The sequence below is a fragment of the Spermophilus citellus genome (genome assembly GCF_964194105.1).
Source record: "Spermophilus citellus genome assembly, chromosome: 13".
Classification (NCBI taxonomy): Eukaryota; Metazoa; Chordata; class Mammalia; order Rodentia; family Sciuridae; genus Spermophilus; species Spermophilus citellus.
The window spans coordinates 80,885,627-80,905,515 of record NC_138193.1 but is presented as its reverse complement, the minus strand read 5'-3'; the positions used below and the strand labels follow the sequence as shown (position 1 = coordinate 80,905,515).

Sequence of the window (19,889 nt, the reverse complement as noted above, 5' to 3'; positions counted from 1 at the left end):
TTCCAGAGGAACGCTGGGAGAGAGACTGGCCCAGAGGAGGACGGAGTGGCCCTGCTCTAGGAAACAAAGACAGAAAGCTCTGGCCCAGCAGGCAGCGGCCAAGACCCAAAGGAGTTGCACTGAAGGGGCACAGACCTCGAGGGCCCCATGGCTGAGAAGGCCACAGAGGAGACAGGGCTGTGGAAAGAGGCCTCTCCCCAGGATGCCTCGGTGAGTGACCGGCACCACCTCTGTCGGTGGGAGGGGAGGAACTGGACCTTTCTTTGCTCCTTCAGGAGCTTGGAACAAGCAGAATGAGAATGTAGAGCAGGACTCTGTTTCTGGATGTCAGAGGCGGTGGGGAGCAGATCTGTAGGCCTGGAGGCCTCTGAGATCACTTCTGGCCCTAAGTCATGCTCCTAGAGGAAAATGAGGTTCTTATGTGAGACTTGGGCTGATTTTGCCTTTTCCAAAATCAAGACTCCACTGCAGAAATGTGCTCATACATACCAGGAACTCTCCGGGTGTCTCCTTTGTTCACGCGGCTGTCAGGTCAAGAATCTCAATGGCAGTAAAGTGACAGATGACAGGTGACTTTTGTGGGAACATCAGGTTTATGCTCAAATAATGCAGGCAAATGTAAGATCTGGGAATGAATTGGAAGGAACAGATATCGTCCAAGGGACCTTCCTCTCTCATTTTAACAGAGAAATGTTTACTTGGTAAATGGCCTATGAGTGGAGAGAGTAGGCGGGATTTGTAGCAGGAGGCTACATTGGAAGAAAGAAGGGAAGCTGGTCCCACCTCTGCTTGACCCTGCCCCACATTTCTTTCAGTCTGGGTGCCCAGAGGAGGACTGAGGTGGCCCCGCTCTCAGAAACAGAAAGCTCTGGCCCAGCACCCAGCAGCTAAGACCCAAAGGATTTGCACTGAAGGGGCAGGAAGCCATGGGCACCTGGACTGCCCAGCCAAGCGGACAGAGCCCACTTTTCCTACCAGTTCTTCAACCACAGCATTGACCAGCTCTGCTCTCTGAGTTCCTTTGGGGCCAGCCCCTGTGGGGAAATGACCCCTACCAGCCAGGGCAGCAATGGTTACCTCCTGAACAGAACATAAATTCAGGGGTGGTTTTAAGGATATCTTCTACCCTAAAGGTCACCACCACAGATTGAGAGGCAGAACTCCACATGCAAAAAAATGCATACAGGCCCTTCCGCTGACAATTTCCTTTTCTTCAATTCTGTTACTCTAGGTACCATGCCACGGTCTGCCCCGCCCACCCCTCCTTTTTTTTTTTTTTTTCTGTGCAGTGCAGGGGATAGAATCCAGGGGCTCCAGCATGCCAGTAAAATGCTGCATCACTGAGCTATAACCCCAACCCCTACCTCTAACATTTGTGGGGCCTGGAACAAAAGGATGGGGACCACATATTCTATGTCTAGGAAAAGCTATCAGTCAAGCCGGGCACAGAGTCGCACACCTGTAATCCCAGCAGCTTTGGAGGCTGAGGCAGGAGAATGGCAAACTCAAGTCTAGCCTCAGCAATTTAGAGAGGACCTAAGCAATTTAGCAAGACCCTGTGTCAAATTAGAATATAAAAAGGGCTGGGGGCGGGGCTGGGATTGTGGCTCAGCGGTAGAGCGCTCGCCTAGCATGGACAGGGCCTGGGTTCGATCCTCAGCACCACATAAAAAATAAAGGTATTGTGTTGTGTCCATCTACACCTAAAAAAAAAATAGATTAAAAAAATACTTAAAAAAGGGGGGGGCTGGGGATGTGGCTTAGTTGTTAAGCATCCCTGGGTTCAATCCCTGGCTAAAAAAAAAAAAAAGCTATCCATCAAGCTAAGTACTATTAAATAAAATAGTTTGTATCCTCTTACTTTGACATACCTTCCTTACAACCTGAAAGGTCAGGATGTTACCAAAAGTTTGGTGCTTGTCTCCAGTGCCAATTCAATAACAAGGACACATTTTGACAAAAAGGAAAAAAAGAAGGTTTATTGCTAGCAAAGGAGAAACACAGGGGACTCCTGTCACAGAGGCTGTGATTCTGCCCATCAGCAGAAACAGGGGGCTTTTAAAGAGAGAGTCAAAAGCTACATCCCACGTGTTCTCTGTTGGAGAACAGATAGTCATTTCTGAGATCTTCTGGTGCCATCCCTAAAGTCTGGATTACTTCCTTCCTATGGGGATGTGTACTCAGGGAAAGAAAACTCTGCTTAAGTGGGGAAGAAAGATAATCTTGTTTCCCCTGAGATTAGGGAGGAGCAGGGAGAGAGGAAGAGAAAGAAACATGTCCATTTTAAAGATCAGATGCAGTGGCAGAGCAGCAAGGGCTACATTCAAAGCACAAAGTGGGCCACTGTTAGAAGGGTTTCTCAGAGGAGCAGCTAGGATGTGGTGGCATAGGGAGCTGGCTTTTAGCCCAAGCCACGATCTTTTTCTCTGCCCACCCCTAGCTCCATCCCACTCTATCACCAACTCCTCCAGCCCTGTGATCACCCCAGCCTCACATTCCATCCATGTCCCCCACAGACAGATGTCCCTCTGGCTTGGGGGGATCACTTGGTGCTACTGTCATTGTTCCTGAAGAAGGACCTCAGAACCAGTGAATGCAGGCCCTGGGGATGGGACTGAGGCAGGTTGCACAGGGACATCTGGTGTCAAGTACCTGGAATGACAGGTGCCCATGGCACACCCAGTCCCCACATCAGGAGCAAGAGCAGGGCCAGGGAAGGACAAGAGAGGCCTGGGCTCCAGGCACAGCTGTGCGAGATCTGGTCTTAATGTTTCAGTAAAGGCCCAGGACTGTCCCCGCAGCCAGGAACAAACCCTGCATGTCCCCATCAGCCACAAGTAAGCCCTCACTCAGCGTGTCACCCCTGCAGACGCCACTCCTGAACCAGAACTGTGCTCCGCGATGAGCTTCCTTCCTGTCTCTGCTTCTGACTCAGGAATTTGATCAGAATTTGATACAAGGAGAAATTACAATGTAGCCCAGCAGGCGCTGAGCTGGTTACCTACAAATAAACCTGCTTTTGCTTTTTTGGGTGTCACCTGTCAGAAATTCAAGTGATGTTCTGACAGGCGTACTGATTAAGATGTCAGCTGAATAGATATTTAAGTATTTGAAAAATACAGAGAGTTTGTCAAAACCTCAGGAAGAGTCTAACAAATCCTTCCTGGGAGCCAAGGAAAATATTTTAAAAGATAACAGAAGACATCTTCAACCCAGGCGCCAATTTTCTTCCAAAAGCAGAGCTGCCTACGTGGCTCCGGGCAGGCACAGTCCCTCCATGGTCTCAGGGCTGGGGGCCACTGGCACCTTTTGACTTCATCTGTCCTCCCTCTTGCTTCCTCTTTCCCTGGGCCCCAAGGCCCTCTCCTCAAATCATAGCATGCTGGACTTGAGGTCACCTCCCACCCATTGCTCCAGACTCCAAATGTCCGGGCTTTGTGTCATCAGTAGCTCCTCTGTCCCTAAACCCAACCTGGGGAGCTTTGGGCCTGCAGAAGCAATTTCTGAGTTAATTCATATCTGATGCCAATTAACTAATAACCCTCCTGTTTGAAAAACAAGATAATAGGGTGCACATTAGCCCAGATGAGTCCTTCAGCAGTTGATACATGTTCTGATAGTTAACACAAGAAACTGGAGCAACTGGGCAGGGTGGTGACAGTGGGAGTGGCCAGAGAAGGCAAGCACAGAGTCAATTGGCCAGGAGTCCAGCTGTTTCCTGAACCTCCTTTCTTCTTTCCTCCCACTCCCCTCACCCCTACATATGTGTGTGTGTATTTTTTTTTTGGGGGGGGGGCATTGGGGATTGAACCCGGGTGTGCTTTACCACTGAGCTATATCCCCAGAACTTTTCATTTTTTATTTTGAGACAGTATCTTCCTTAATTTGCTGAGGATCTCACTAAATTGCTGAGGCTGGCCTTCAACTTATGATCCTCCTGTCTCAGCCCCCAGAGGAGCTGGGATCATAGGCTTATGCCACAGCACTCATCCTCCCTCCTGCTTTGAAGCATGGGCTGCAGGGGGAGGGAAGGTGGGAGTTCTACTCCTAGCCTTGGTCTCTCCATTTGAAAACATATTGTGAAATATTTTAAACATCCGTTTACCCAGGGAACTCCTCTCCTACTCACCCACCACTAATTTCCAAGCTAAACCCCACTCTATTACCCTTCTCCCCTATATCTGTCCTGGTTCCTCAAATATAACCCCTCTCCTGAGTGAGGTGTCTTATCTTTCCCATGTTTTTACTGGGTAATTTTTTTGTGGGGGGGGTACCAGGGATTGAACTCAGGGCACTCAACTACTGAGCCACATCCCCAGCTCTATTTTATATTTTAGTTAGAGACAGGGTCTCACTGAGTTGCTTAGCACCTCAATTTTCCTGAGGCTGGCTTTGAACTTGCCCTCTCCTGCTTCAACCTTCTGAGTTGCTGGGATCACAGGTATGTGCCACTGTGCCCAGCTTTACTGGGTGATTTTTTTAAAAATATTTTTTAGTTGTCGATGGATCTTTTATTTGTTTGTTTGTTTATATGCGTTATTGGAGGAGGAATCCAGGGCCTCACACATGCCCAAGCAAGTGCTCTACCGCTGAGCCACAACTCCAGCCCTTTACAGGGTAATTTTGATCATAGTTCAAGCCTTAAGCCATGTAAGTAGCTTTGGTTTGCAGTTTTAATACTCTCATGGGACTCTGGGGGCTGTTCATAGGACAACCTGCCACCTGTACTAATCCCCCCACTTCCATTGGCCTGGAGTGTCCTTTTCCAGGACCTCCTACCTCCACTAGAGTAATTTGACAAAGTCATTGTCATATTTTTTTGGCCTGAGGCATGTGTGGATGTTGTGTTTGAGGTGAAGACGCACCTAGACCAGAAACTGGAGGTCAGCCTGCCTCTAGGTCTGACCGTCTTTCTCCAACCTAACACTTGACTTACTAGGCTTACTAAAATCTAAGCTTCTCAGAGACGCTCTCTTCACTGTCACTTCCCAAGTTCCAAGCCTGAAGTGGATTGGGGACTCCCAGGTGAGGATTTGTCGTGTCAGTGAGAGAAGGGCAGCTCTGAGGGCCAAAGCTCGCGGGAGCTTGTTAATGAGTCCATACTTAATCCTGCTCCAGTGAACCAGAAGGAGAACGCAGGGCACTAGGAGATACCCCGCCAGATCCAGGGTTCCCCAGCTCCCAGCTCAGGTTGTGCCACTCTGTCTCCAGTTGGGAGTCTGGGCGTCATTCATCAGGCGCTGCATGGATTTGAGCCCACATAGGCCTGAAGTTGAGGTTCTGTTAGACCAGGACGCAAGAAAAGGCCACTGACTCCAATTAAAATCAAATTAAAGCAAGCTTATTATTTTGACCGGATGGGCTGCCTCTCCCTCCCAAAATGGTGGGAACAAGACAGCAGCCCCAGCTTTCCTGCAGCCCAGGTTTATAGCCCAGAAAGTTACACAAAGGGGGGTTACAGATAACAGAACCCTGATGAGAATAAATTGATGGTAGTTTACAATTTTTGCTGGCCCCAACATCAGAATTTATGAGGACCATTAGAGCCTCAGAGAAGGTCGTTGTCTGGCCAGGGAAGGCCAAGATTTGTGAGGCGTCACTAAAGTTTCAGAGAGGGCTGCTATCTGGTCAGAGAGCCAGGCATGGGTGAGTTCAAGGCACGGACAGGCATTCCAAGCAGGTTCAGAATTTTCAGTAATTTATAGTAAAGCAGAAATTATCTTTTCATGGCTTTGTGGCAAGATGGCTCCCAATTTTAAGAAAAGATCAGGTTGGGTCTATCAGTTCTTTGTCGGTAAAGGCCATCCTGGGAGAACCCCAAGCTCCTCCTGAAGGAAGGAGATGTGCAAGACTTCATCAAGACTCCTGTTCTCTGGGGTTCCACCTGCACAAACCCATCTCCTGCCAACGTGGACCCTCAACCACATTGACAGACGCTGCTGTCACCTCTCAGGTCACCTTCTGTCTTCTCCTACATCCTCTGCAGTCTCTGAAGGAGTCCCTCCCCTTCATGTCTCCCAGCAGGTCCTCCAGGACAGCTTGTTCTCCTCTGAAAGTGACAATAGCCTGTACTTTACCTACAGTGGCCAGTCCAACACCCTGGAAGTCAGAGACCTCACCTACCAGGTATGGGCACAGTGTGCCTGGGTTGAAGGGAAGAGGAGTGACAGGGAAGCCACAGAATTCCTAAGTGGAAGGGAAGGGTGAGCCGGTCCTGCAGGCTCTCTTCTCCCAAGGACAGAGTCGAGTCTATGCTGATGCCTCACCTGTGGGGTGTGAGCACCAGGGAGATTTCTCTCATTCATCACCTACACATGGAACTGGAAATGAGGGGCATGAAGAAGGTTGGAGCCTGTTGTAAAAAAAAAAAAAAAAAAGTATATGCATGGGGTCGGGGGGAGGGCTGGGATTGTGGCTCAGTGGTAGAGCACTTGCCTAGCATGTATGAGGCCCTGAGTTTGATCCTTAGCACCACATAAAAATAAATAAAAATGAAGGCATTGTGTCCATCCTTAGAATATATATATATATATATATATATATATATATATATATATATATATATATATATATTTTTTTTTTTTTTTTTTAATGCATCTGGGGCACTGTACCACTGGGCTGCACTCCAGCCCTTCTTATTATTTACTTAGAGACAGAGTCTCAATAAGTTACCCAGATTGGCCTCAAATTTACCAATCCTTCTGCCTCAGCCTCCTGAGTAGCTGGGATTACAGGCATACATCACCATGCCTGGCTCTGGATGGCTCTCTCTCTCTCACTCCCTCTCTCTCATTAAATTGTGTGTGTGTTTGTGTGTGTGTGTGTGTGTGTGTGTGTGTGTGTGTGTATGTATCTCACTTTACCACAGAGCTACATCTCAGTCCTTTTTATTTTTAATTTTTTATATTTCGAGATAGGGTTTTGCTAAATTGCTGAGGGTATTGCTAATTTGTGATCCTCTTGTCTCAGCTTCCTGAATTGCTGGGATTACAGGCATAAGCCACCATGTCTGGCTGCAAGTCTTTTTTAACTTTAGATTTTGAAATAAATTTAGACTTTTGAAAAAGTTACAAAAATAATTTGGCATTCCCATGTTCCTTTTGTCCAGCTTCTCTAATGTTAAACTCTTGCATATGTCAGTGTAATTATCAAAACTAAGAAATTCAGCTGGGTGCAGTGGCACACGCCTGTAATCCTGTGACTCAGGAAGCGGAGGTAGGAGGATCATAAGTTCCAGGCAAGCCTCGGCAAATTCGGGAGGCAAGACGCTGTCTCAAAAAATTAAAAAGTTTGGGGATGTAGTTCAGTGATAGAGTTCAATCCCCATTACCAGAAAATTAAAAATTTAAAAACAAGAAATTCACAACGTGCAATGCTATTTAGTAAATTATATATTTATTCAGATTTCATCTATCTATCATCCCTATATATCTATGTATGTATACTTTTTGGTAAAATATATGGTCCCAAGAGCTAATAAAATAACCAGAATAACCAGAATGCAAAGAGGTTCTAAGGAATGTGTTGGTCAGAATCAAGGGCCCCTATTCCCCCACTTCCCCAGGACAGACCACATGTTTCCCAGATGGAGCATGGTGAATCTCAGAGATGGGAATCTGGCTTCTTGTGAGCATGAATTGAGACAAGTTAATGAACCACACCATAACCTTTCTCTGCTCTACCACTTATTAACTGTGTTACCTTGAGCAAGTTACTTAACTGCTCCGAGACTCATCTGTAAAACAGAGATTATTATAGAACATATGCTATAGGTTTTCAATGAAGATTGAAATAAATCATGGATATAAAATGGTTAACAAATGTCCTGAACACAGTATCATTTTGTTGTTGTTGTTGTTCTGTTCTGCTATTGCACATGCTTTCCTGTCTCCTTATCCTTGGACTTGGAAGTAGCTGTTCGGGTTCTCAGTATGGTGGGTTCTGCCTCTATTTTTGGCAGACCCTGGGTCAGGGGGTGCCTCAGGTCTGTTGTGTATCAGCAGGGGGGAGGGGGGGTGCCCTGGGAACAGGGGCAAAAGAAGGGACAGGGGAGCTGAACAGAGTCTGCTGAAGCCCTCTAAGCTATTTGGCCTTTTGAGGAACCTTCTGATGTCTCCCACAGGTGGACACGGCCTCCCAGGTGCCTTGGTTCGAGCAGTTGGCTCAGTTCAAAATACCTTGGTTGTCTCACGGCAGCCAAGACTCCCGTGAGCTGGGCATCCAGAACCTGAGCTTCAAAGTCAGAAGTGGGCAGATGCTGGCCATCATAGGGAGCTCAGGTACCACGGAAAGCAAACTGTTGGGCAGTGGTTTCTCTCTCCTGGGACGCAGAATGGACCTTCAGACAGAGAGATGCTTCTCCCAAAACCCTTTGCTAGTAACTCCTCTTATTAGCTCTTATTAGATGGTTGCTACTACTATGAATGATGGATGTGCCTCTGGTCTACCTGGAGCTGCAGCCATAGCGTCAGTCTTTAGTTAGCACCTGCTTTGAAAGAGGATGATCAGGAAACTTCAGAACATCAAGTTCTCTTCAGAGACTCCTCTAGCCACAGGGCACTCGCTCGGGTCATTACCCCCATAGTCCGACTCAGGTCATGGTCAGACCGTGACTAGGCAGAGTTCTGCCAAACTCTCCCCCTCCAAAGTCATAGCCAACTGCAACCTTCTGCAGAGAACTGGACTCTTGGATTGCTTCAAATAGACACTTCTCAAGGCTAAATTAGTAAATTATATATTTTATATTATAGAGCATCAGAGCGGCAAGGGGACTTGGACAACAAAGTTCAAGCTGGGACTCTCCTCCTTACCAGCTTTGAAGTATTTTTAGAGAAAGATTTTCAAATTATCTAGTATTCAATACTTCTAGGGTACTTTCTCTCTCTCTCTCTCTCTCTCTCTCTCTCTCTCTCTCTCACACATACACACACACACACACACACACACACACACACACACATTTCCCTTAATTTGATTGATGTGGACACTAAATCCAAAGGACACACAAACTAGAACTTAAACTTGGTCCCCTGATTCTCAGATCCAGGTGTTTCTTCCAGGGACACCTTACACAGTATAGAGAGAACACTTTATATCTTTTAATTAATCATTTCCAGAGGTAGAGATTACTCAACGTTTTGAACATCTAACCCCAAACTTTTACACTTCTCTGATAGGGAAGTTCTGTTTATTGTCTAACCAAAGATCAAATGAGTTACTATGTGCAAATGTACTTTGTAACTAAAACAACATGCACAATCATTAAGCCCCTCCTCCTCTGGCTCTGTCCCTACAATTCAGACCTAACCAAGAAAAAAAGCATTATTTTGATTTTTAACTTCCGATAGTTTTTCTTGTTGTTATCTGCTTTTTCTTCCTAAACTGAGCATGTAGGGGGCTCACAGCCCTTCTGTGGAATCATCCTGGTGAATACATGGCACATACGACTCTAGCTCAGAGTCTACCTGATTTGTGATTGAGAAAAGGGAAGTTCAGAGAGGCGGAGCAGGAATTACATTGAGTAATATCTAGGTCTTTTGACTGCAGGTTCAACATTGTTTGGCTTCAGGTTTACTTGGCGGAAATTATTAAAATGATTTCTTAGAAAGGTTTATCCATTGTATTACCTGTGACTTTTAAGATACACGCACACATACAAATGCTGGCCATAATTTTTAAAAAATTATATATCAGCTCCAGGCATTTAGCTTCTATAGAATCAGCAATGCCAAAAGTCTTCTGATTCATAAATTTGCTAGTGGGGAGATGCCGGCCATTTTACAAGGGTCTTGAGGGCCCATGAATGTTTTCTCTGGGTTCAGAGAGGGCCTCCCCAATGTACCAGGCACCCTCCTTTGAAAAAACTGCCTACGCCTCCAACAAAGTTCTGCATAGGAAATGTGGTCCCCCTGCTCTCTTGTTGGGAATCCATGGTCCCTGTCCTCACTGGCAAAGTCCCCTGCTCTCCCAGAGCCAGCAGCTGATGTCTGAGGCTGAGCAGGGAGCAGGACTGAGGCCCCTCTCTTTGCTTCCTCCTCTGGCTATTTTGCTCCACCCAAATTCTCAGGGATCCTGAATGAGGTGCACACAGGGGGTAGGGTGCAGGACCCTTCCACTCAAAGTGCCTGGATAGTAAGCAGGAAGATGACATGGGGAAGCCTCCTAGTTTTTAAATTTTTCATTGAGTGCCTTGGGGCTGCCTGCAGACAACCCATGGCATATGGCAAGGAAAACTTGTCACATGGTGTCTATTGCCACTTTCCTTGTTTGAAAACAATTTGGAAAACTTGCTCTCCAAGAGGGATGTACTTAAGGAAACCAAAACCCACCTGGGGCAGACTGGACAGAGCTCTCTCCCAGCTGGGGCTAAACAGCATTCAGTATAAACAGCTGTTAAAGAAAGAGCCACATCAAATGTTTTTGGAAATTAGATCCAACCTGATGCTCACTTCCCTAAACCAATGGTAGTCTTCTTTTCTTTCTTTTTAGTTGTAGATGGACACAATACCTTTATCTTATTTATTTATTTTTATGTGGCACTGAGGATGGAACCCAGGGCCTCACACGTGCCAGGCGTGAGCCACAACCCCAGCCCCCAATAGTAGTTTTTTGTCATTCAGATGTGGATGGTGTTAACTTGAGCTTAGGGGTCTTTTTTTTTTCTTTTTCTTTTTAAGAGTAAAATACACCACTGATAGAAATAAGAGAGAAGGGTATAGATACATTCAGAAGGGTAGAGATACACTATGCTTTAAAATTATTTCCACCTCTATTACTTTTCCACTTTCTTCCTTATGTTTCAAAATAAGTTCTGGTTTTGCATTTTTAAAAGATGCCCTATGAATATTCCAAGTTAGTTCTTCCCACAAAGCCAGCTTCTGACCTAAATGACAATGAATGGTGAAATCTTGCTGGCATGTTTGTCAGCCAGGAGTGGTTCCGCTTCACAGTGCAATTAACCCCAGCCTTGCTTGGGTTGGAAGAGCATTGATTGGCAGTGGAAAGTGACAAACATTCCAGGCATGAGCAGGACTCCAGCCTTCTCCTGTCATGCAGCCCCTGGCTGACCTGGCCAAACCCCTGGGATAAATGTGTCTTGACCTCAAGGGTGCCCCAAGTTGACTGCAGAAAACAGGTCCAACCCAGGTCTAGGAGCAGTGCCACCTTCCCTGGAATTTGGCTACTTCTGTGAGGACAGAGCTGCCAATGGCCCCTGTAGAAGCTCTGTCCTCAGGGATGTCTGGTTGCTTTGCAGGGTGTGGAAGAGTCTCGTTGCTGGATGTGATTACCGGCCGTCACCACGGTGGCAAGATGAAGTCAGGCAGTATCTGGATCAACAGGCAGCCCAGCACCCCTCAGGTCGTGAGGAAGTGCGTGGCCCACGTGCGCCAGCATGACCAGCTGCTGCCCAACCTGACGGTCCGAGAGACCCTGGCCTTCGTTGCCCAGATGCGCCTGCCTAAAAGCTTCTCACAGGCTCAGCGTGACAAAAGGGTAACTAACTGACCCCAGTAGTGACCTCTGGGGTCAGAAAAAACACATATCCTTACCCTTCCCCGCCCTCTCTGCCCTGCCTCGGGACCCAACCCAGGTGGAGTTTGAGCAGTACAGCTCACCTTCCACCTGCAGGAAAGAGGCCATATGGTCACTCCCCCGCCCCCATCATTCAGTAGTTCTTTAGGACCTCCAGAAGCCATCTCAGCCCCAGTGAGTCCCCTTCATACTCATCCAACGTATGATTTGTGTGTTTTCTGGTCCTCTGTGGGCAGTCAGCCCAACTGTCAGTCTCTATGTTCCCAACACACGGCGATGCTCCCTCTTGGTGAACCTCCGAGGACAGGGGACAGGACGGGGGCAGGAACACAGCAACAGAGAAATGAAGAGCTGCAAATGAAGGGCTCCCTCACTTTAACAGCTGGGCGGAGGAGCAAGTGTCTCTACACTTTGGGTCCTAACGGGTGCAGCCCTTGGGGGGCTCAGGCTGCGCTCCGCCTGCAGGTGGAGGACGTGATCGCGGAGCTGCGGCTGCGCCAGTGCGCCAACACCCGCGTGGGCAACGCGTACGTGCGCGGGGTGTCGGGGGGCGAGCGGAGGCGAGTCAGCATCGGGGTGCAGCTGCTGTGGAACCCAGGTAAGGGCCGGGCACGGGGGGGGGGGGGGGGGGCTGAGTCGGCTGCTCTGCCTGGCTCGGGCCAGCGCGGTCACCAGGCTCCTTGCTCTGTCATTGGGAAGGAATCCTCATCCTGGACGAACCCACCTCCGGGCTCGACAGCTTCACCGCCCACAACCTGGTGAAAACCTTGTCCCGTCTGGCCAAGGGCAACAGGCTGGTGCTCATCTCCCTCCACCAGCCTCGCTCCGACATCTTCAAGCTGTTTGACCTGGTCCTCCTGATGACGTCGGGCACCACCATCTACCTCGGAGCCGCCCAGCACATGGTCCAGTATTTCACGGCCATCGGCTACCCCTGTCCCCGCTACAGCAACCCTGCCGACTTCTATGGTGAGGTAGCAAGGCCAGTGAACCCTGACCTGGTGCACAGGACCCTCCCCACCCAGGCTCTTCATCTCTTATTGAAAAGATGCAAGAAAAAATTCTCAAACATCAGGAAAGGAGGAAGGAGTGGGTGGTGGGCAGAGCCAGGTGGAAGATTTTGGTCAGTTTGCCAAGGATCAGATGCTAGAAAGAGGACGTGAAAAAAGGGATCCTCTCACAAATAGCCACCCTTCTGTGCAGGACAGATTGGGATTACAGAGGGGATAGAATCCAAAGGGTTTGGATGATTTCTACAGTTGTGGTCTTTAATCAGACTCTGTTAAGGAAACAGGCTATTTAAGATCCAAAAGCCACCAGGGAATCTTAAGAGTGTGCCCTGATGTCCCCACAGAAGCAGGAAGCCTGCAGGTTAAGTGGGGTGGAGGGGTCCAGGGAAGAGCTAGCTTAGGGCCTCGCTGTTGGCCTTGGCCACTGAACCTCTAGTTATGAAAATGGCTCTTTCAGCCTCAGACTGCTGTTCTCTGGGGTCCTGCGCACACAATATTACACATTTGTCAAATATGTGATGAGTTTATGTATTCCTGGGGACCAGTAGCTTTTTCAGGTGCCTGACCTGAAAGCACCCCTCAAGAGCACTGAGAACTGGCATGGCTGCTGGACAGGTGGCATAGTTATGCCAGGGTCAGGGGATGCAGCAGCTGTGGCTGGTCTCCAAGGTCACCTGGAGCTTCAGGTTCTTCCCGGGATGGCAAAGTGTAGAAAGGAGTTCACCAATAAGTCTGACCACCGGACAGACCATATCTTCAAAGGCATACACAAGGGCCCAGAATGCCAAGCTCCAGAGGGTCTCCTGTTTGGCCTTCACATCCCTGCCAGGCCAAGGTCATCTCCATCTTTGCAGATGGGAAGACTGGAGCAGAAAGAGCTCAGCCCCTTTTCTGCTAGGGCACAGCTGTAAGGTCCAGAACACTGATGCGCCCAGTCCCAGGCCTGGACTCTAGTCCTGCTACCCAGGTTCTCCTCCCAGCATCCTGGCTACCTTCCATCCCTCCCCCAGGAGGACAGGCCACTCTTCCTGGCCCCTACTCCTTGCCTCTGCATTTGTGGCCTTGATGACCTTACACAGAGGTCACCCTCTCTTCCAGTGCTCAGGTGCCATTCTGACTTCCTGCCAGTGTATCATCTTCTGGCCAGCCATCCTCAGATAAGAGGGCAGAGGGCACCTGCCAACCTGGTCACTGGGGGTAATTTGATGTAACCTTGGTCACAGGTTACCGGAAATTAAATGCCCATAGCAGATTGGAAAACTCTTTTGTATTTGGGAGAAGTAGGAGTGGGGGCCCTCACCAGTATGGAGTATGGGAGCCACGTAGGGTGGGAGGGTGCCCAGTGTTTTGAGCTATCGCCCTGTGCTGAGGGAACAAACAGATGGTGTTTATAAGGCCCCTCTTAGACATGGTCCTGTCTCAGATGTGTAATGTACACAGAAGGAGGGAAAAGAGAGAGGTGACAGAGACTTCCAGCCACACGAAGGCTCTGAAGACAGAATGGTAGGGGAGCAAGGGTGTGCTTGGGTCTGGAACCAGGAGGGTGTTGAAGGCCCTGCTATGACTGGTGGGGTTTCCTTTCCTGGCATTGCAGGGGCACTGGAGGTTAAGGCAGAGCACTGTGAGAGGAGGGCCATGGCATGGGACTGCCAGGCCTGGTTCAGGGTAGCAACCCTTGGGACCTAGAGGTGGCTGTCCTCTTGGCCTCTCTCCAGCTGGTGGGCGGACTCCTTTCCCTGGGGTCAAAGGAGATGACCAAGGGCAGTGCTCTCTGTAGCAAGGGCTGGTCCCTTGCACCCTCCTAGCAAACACATTCCTCCCTTGGGCAAGCTGCTTGGGAAGCCAAATGATTGATTAACAGGGAGAAAGTGACCTTCCAGGAGCCTGAGTACCCAGCTAGCCCATGACCAGCCCTCCTTCTCCCAGTGGGCTCAGGCATACCTGCAAGGCTGAGCCCTCATTACCAGTTTCCTGGCAGCTGGATTGGGAGCCAGGGCATAACTGTGGTGCAGACTTTGGCTCCTGGGATGTCCCCATAATGAGCCTGGGTGGTGGGACTGGGGCCAATGCCGCTGTTGTTGACCACTTCCTGGTCCATGTGTTTCCCCGGAGGCCTTTGCAAATGTGGTTAGGCCTTGCAGGAGGAGAGACCAGCCATGGGGATCTTTCTGACTTCCTCTGCTCTGACCATCACTTCGTGGTTCCCACTCAGATAGTGGGGAACTTGTCTTGGAGCCTCTGTCTATGGCCTTGTGTCCTCTGCTTACAGTGGACTTGACCAGCATCAACAGATGCAGCAGAGAGCAGGAAATGGCCACCCGGGAGAAGGCTCAGTCACTTGCAGCCCTATTTCTAGAAAAAGTACGTGGCTTTGATGACTTCCTGTGGAAAGCAGAGACAAAGGAGCTGGATGTGGGCACCTGTGCAGCCAGGTACAGTGGGCCAGCATCTTGGAGTGGTAAGTTCCCTGTGGCAGGTCCCAGTCCCTGACCCAGCCACATACTGTCTTCCAACAGCCAGACCCTCCTGCAAGACTCTGGCTACCTCTCAATTCCCACTGAGCAGCCTGGGGCAGTGCAGCAGTTTGCTACCCTGATCCGGTAACTCTCTTTCATTTGTTGCCAGGTCCCCAAAGTCTCTGAGTAGCAAATTAAGCCTTTTCTACCTAATGTGAATTTGGGGCTTCGGGTGGAGCTCAGTGGTAGAGCACTTGCCTAGCACATACAGAGTCCTGGATTTGATCCCATTCCCACCCAAGAAAGGGAATTTGAAGGAGGAAGCAAGAGGTAGAAAGAACTCTTTGAAAAACAGCATCCTCAGGCCCAGAACCAGCCCTCGGGCCATGAGAGACATCTGTTAAAATTCCTTCAAAAAAATTAAAATTTGTTAAACAAAATTAAAATAGTCTTACTGGTCTGGTAATGCTAGAAATAGCATAGTGGTCATTTGGGGGAAAATTCAAACACTACCAGAGAATCTGTATTGGAAATAGAAGAGTCCCTGTCACATCAGCCCAGGCTCTAGTTCCATGTACACAAACGTTTCAATACACAAGTCAGATCTGCATATTGCTCCGTGGCCAGCTGTTTTTCTCACTTAGCACTTCTGACCCTCACCTCCGTAGCCTCTCTACCATATTCAACGTAGCCATTCTTCATTTATTTGTCCAGTCCCTACTGATGGTCAGATTATTATTTTTTTAGACTTTTGCAATTACAATTAATGCTATGGCAGACTTGCCAACTAAGACTTGCCCATCTATTTTTATGGACCTAATTGATTTTCCTCTCCACAAATTATTTGTAAGTAAAATTGTCAGACTGCTAATAAAAGCCATGATCATTTACTTAGTACTTACAATGGGGACATATACTCTCATCATTTTTTCTGATTTAGTCCTCATAGGAACTCTGTAAGGTGGGTGTCATTATCCCCATTTTACAGATGACAAAAATGAGGCTTCCAGAGGTTATAGGACATTTCCAAGGTCACCCCACAACTATGTTTTCCCCTTGATACCGTTTTCTTTTGTTTTCTTAAGTCGTCAGATTTCCAATGACTTCCGAGACCTGCCGACCCTCTTCATTCATGGGGTGGAGGCCTGTCTGATGTCCCTAATTATAGGGTTCCTCTACTACGGCCATGGGGGCATCAAGCTCTCCTTTATGGACATGGCAGCCCTCTTGTTCATGATCGGAGCGCTCATCCCTTTCAACGTCATTCTGGATGTCATCTCTAAATGTGAGTGTCACCTGCTGTCCTGAGCAGACCAGGAAGCAGGCAGACATGGGCATCAGCCACTCTCTGAGCTAGTCCAAGACTGAATTCTGTGTTCTTCCGAGCTCCTGGGGACAATGGGCTTTGCAGAATAATCGTATCATGATTGTGGAATAAAAGAGAATTGCTTTAAAAGTATGCAAATTAATATGAGTGTGCAAACGAAAGCAAACTACCAGTGTCTTAGCCGTGGTGATCCTAACAGGATTTATATTTGAGAGTGGCTTGCAAGCCACAGAACCACAACTCCTAAAGAGCCTCCCCAAACCCCTAAATCAGGATGGCTTTACTGTGTCTGTTTTTTAAAAACAAATAAACAGAAAAGGTAGGAGCTACAACTACTTTTAGTGGTATTAACAGAGATGCAAAATCACACACACTGTCGTTTGCTTTCACCATTTCAATCTTTTCTTCCCTGCTCCCCTTTAGGTCACTCAGAGAGGGCAATGCTGTACCATGAACTAGACGACGGACTGTACACAGCTGGTCCATATTTCTTTGCCAAGGTGACTGCAGGGGGAGGGAGCAGCGTGCACTGTGCAGTCATTGCTGGGGGTTTTTGCTGAGCCCAGGAGGGTGTGTTGTCTATGATGGCAGATACCACATCCCCCATGTGAATTTCAGAGCCGTGTGTGTGTGTGTGTGTGTGTGTGTGTGTGTGTGTGTGTTTGGTAGTACTTGGAATTGAACTCAGGGACACTCTTGAACTTGTGATCCTCCTGCCTCAGCCTCCTGAGTTGCTGGGATTACAGGCATGAACCTCCAAGCCCCATGACTTGATAATTTTTAAATATTCACTAGAAGGTCAGGATCAGGAATAAGACTTTTCTGGTCAGCAGGAACCCCAAAAGGGAAGAAGTGGGAAACACCTAGCACGTTTTAGCTTTCCAGAACCCCAGATTAGGTCACGGAGGTGTTTCCAGGAAGAGGAGGTTCAGAGAGATTATGTGACTCTACCAAGGCCACACAGCTACTAGATCTGGGAAGGAAGGGTGGGGACTTGAAACCAGGTCTTAGGAGAACAGAGGCGTTGTCCCCATGTCCTTGCAAGGGCTATCCTTTGCAGGTCCTGGGGGAGCTACCAGAGCACTGTGCCTACGTCATCATCTATGGGATGCCCATCTACTGGCTGGCCAACCTGCGGCCCGGCCTGGAGCGCTTCCTGCTGTACTTCCTGCTGGTGTGGCTGGTGGTCTTCTGCTGCAGGGCCATGGCCCTGGCCGCTGCTGCCATGCTGCCTACTTTTCACATGTCCTCCTTCTTCTGCAACGCTCTCTACAACTCCTTCTACCTCACCGGGGGCTTCATGATCAACCTGGACAACCTGTGGATAGGTGAGGCCTGCTCCCCGTGCCTGGTCAAGCACCCGCGGGCCTCGCGTGGCCTGCCTTCATGTGGAGAGGGAAAACCATCGCTCAGGTCCCACTCGAGGCTGGCCCTCTGGAAGCAGATGCCTTTGCCAGCTGCCTGCAGGCCATGAGAATGATTAGAGGACACAGGTGACACTTCCTCATAGCCCTCAGCAGACATCTAGAAGTCACCCCAGTTCCCTCCCTCTCCACATTTGCAGTGAGCCAGCTCACATCCACCCTCCTAAATCTTTCTGAAATGTCCCCTTGGCTCTATCCCCAGCCCTAGCCCCCATCATTGGACCCTGGGTCACTGCAACAGTCTGGTCTCTGTGATGTTGGTCCTTCTCAGTGCTCACCCATGTAGAGGGCTTTCTAGGGGACACATTCACGACCCTACTTTCCTTAAAGCCTCTCAGGCTACTGGCTCCCAGCTGCCTCTCCAGCTCTTGACAGCACACGCACCCTCCCACCTCTGAACCTGTCCTGCCCCTGAGTGGGGGCCATCCCCACCTTCCGTGGTCTCTGAAGCCCAGTAGGGATCAGTGTCCTCCCTCCCATAGCGTGACACTCCACAGGGTCAGAGCCATGCAGCCATCTCTACTGTAGAGGTGCCAAGTGCTCTGTGAACTGAGTATGTACAGGACACCTCGTTAAATGACTCTAGAATTGTTATGAACCCAACACATGGGTGATCCTGCAGCCTCTCAGGACCCTCATCCCCCATTCAGGTTCCCCACTGCCTCCTGCCCCTTGGCCTTCATGTCCTCTCTCACCTCCTTGCTCCTCAGAGTGTTTACTTCCCCTGGGCCAGACCCGGCCCAGCCCTGCCTTAGACAGGAACATGGTGCAGAGAGCAGGTGGCACCTGGAACAGGGGGCTGAGACCATGTGAATAACCTGGCTCTTGCTGTCCTCAGCACCCTCGTGGATCGCCAAGGTGTCCTTCCTCCGGTGGTGTTTCGCAGGGCTGATGCAGGTTCAGTTTAATGGATTCCCTTATACCACACAGATAGGCAACATCACCTTCTCGGTCCCAGGAGAGACGGTAAGTGACAAAGGCCGTGGATTCTAAATGAACAGACAACCAACTAGACATCTTCTTAATGAGCTTCCTGAATGTCTGTGTGTCCAGATCGTCAGTGCCATGGACCTGAACTCACACCCGCTCTACACCATCTACCTCATCCTCGTCGGCATCAGCGGGGGCTTCCTGTTCCTGTATTACCTTTCCTTAAGGTTCATCAAACAGAAGTCAAGCCAAGACTGGTGATTCATAGCGGGGCACAGGGTGCACACCTGTAATCCCAGTGACAAGGGAGTCTTCAGCAGGAGATCAAAAGTTTGAGGCCAGCCTTAACAATTTAGCAAGATGCCCAGCAACTGAGTAAGATCCTGACTCAAAATTAAAAAAAAAAAAAAAAAGGAAAAGAAAAAGGACCAGAGATGCAGCTCAGTGGTAAAATGCCCCTGAGTTCAATTCCCAGTACCAACCCCCACCCTGAAAAAATTGGTAATTCATACCTAGAAGCCTGCCTGCTGATGGGAAATCTTTGACAACACTCCCTTCCTCCAAAGGAGCCCCTTCCCAGCTAATAATGATGGACATGCTCAGCTACATCCAGCCCATGGCTGCAGTGGCACAGGTCAGCCACAGGATGGCAGTAGAATAAAGACAGTTGAAAGGAATTTCTGATCACTGGCCAGAGTTTGTGATAGTTGGGAGTGAGAAAACCAGGACTTGGTGGCACCCACAATGTTGCTAATTTATTTTTTTTGGATAAGTCTTTACATAGACAACTCACTTTGGATTGAGAGCAAATTAGGCAAGAATTGGGTAGCTGGGCTATGCAGGAATTGCTAGAACCCAAAGGGTACAGTAACATAATATTTTGCAAAATGTCTTGGTGCATCTTCCAGTGTCTCCATAGCTCTATGTTCAGTAACTCTCAATATGGAAAGTGAGCTAGAACTTTCCATAGAAATGCCATTTCTTTCTGTGTGGAGTCATGGACTCCAAAGCCAAAATGAACAATTGAAGATTTATTGAGCATCTATTCTGTAGCAGAGGTATGGTACAAAATGCTTTATGTTGATGCCATCATTCACTCTCAGAACAACTCTCTGAGGTAAGTGGTATCCCATTTTATAGGTGAGGACATTGAGATACAGACACACTCAGTTTGCCAGGGTTATATAACTTTAATGCAGCAGAGGCCTGT

The 19,889-nt window shown here is 48.7% G+C and overlaps 1 protein-coding gene across 2 annotated transcripts; it reads left to right on the top strand.

The window, feature by feature from the left end:
- Positions 1-147: 147 nt before the first annotated feature.
- Positions 148-18,940, top strand: ABCG8 (ATP binding cassette subfamily G member 8; the record flags this gene model as incomplete). 2 transcript variants are annotated; one of them, XM_081265386.1, is made up of 13 exons in its annotated part: positions 148-210; positions 6,025-6,126; positions 8,123-8,279; positions 11,255-11,493; positions 11,998-12,130; positions 12,232-12,501; positions 14,812-14,974; positions 15,059-15,142; positions 16,084-16,283; positions 16,749-16,825; positions 17,386-17,653; positions 18,588-18,715; positions 18,803-18,940. In XM_081265386.1, the coding sequence occupies 13 exons, from the start codon at positions 148-150 to the stop codon at positions 18,938-18,940; spliced, it is 2,022 nt and encodes a 673-aa protein (XP_081121512.1). The 2 variants fall into 2 exon arrangements, with proteins under 2 accessions (XP_081121512.1, XP_081121511.1); XM_081265385.1 differs by having other exon boundaries at positions 6,022-6,126.
- Between the last annotated feature and the right edge of the window lie 949 nt (positions 18,941-19,889).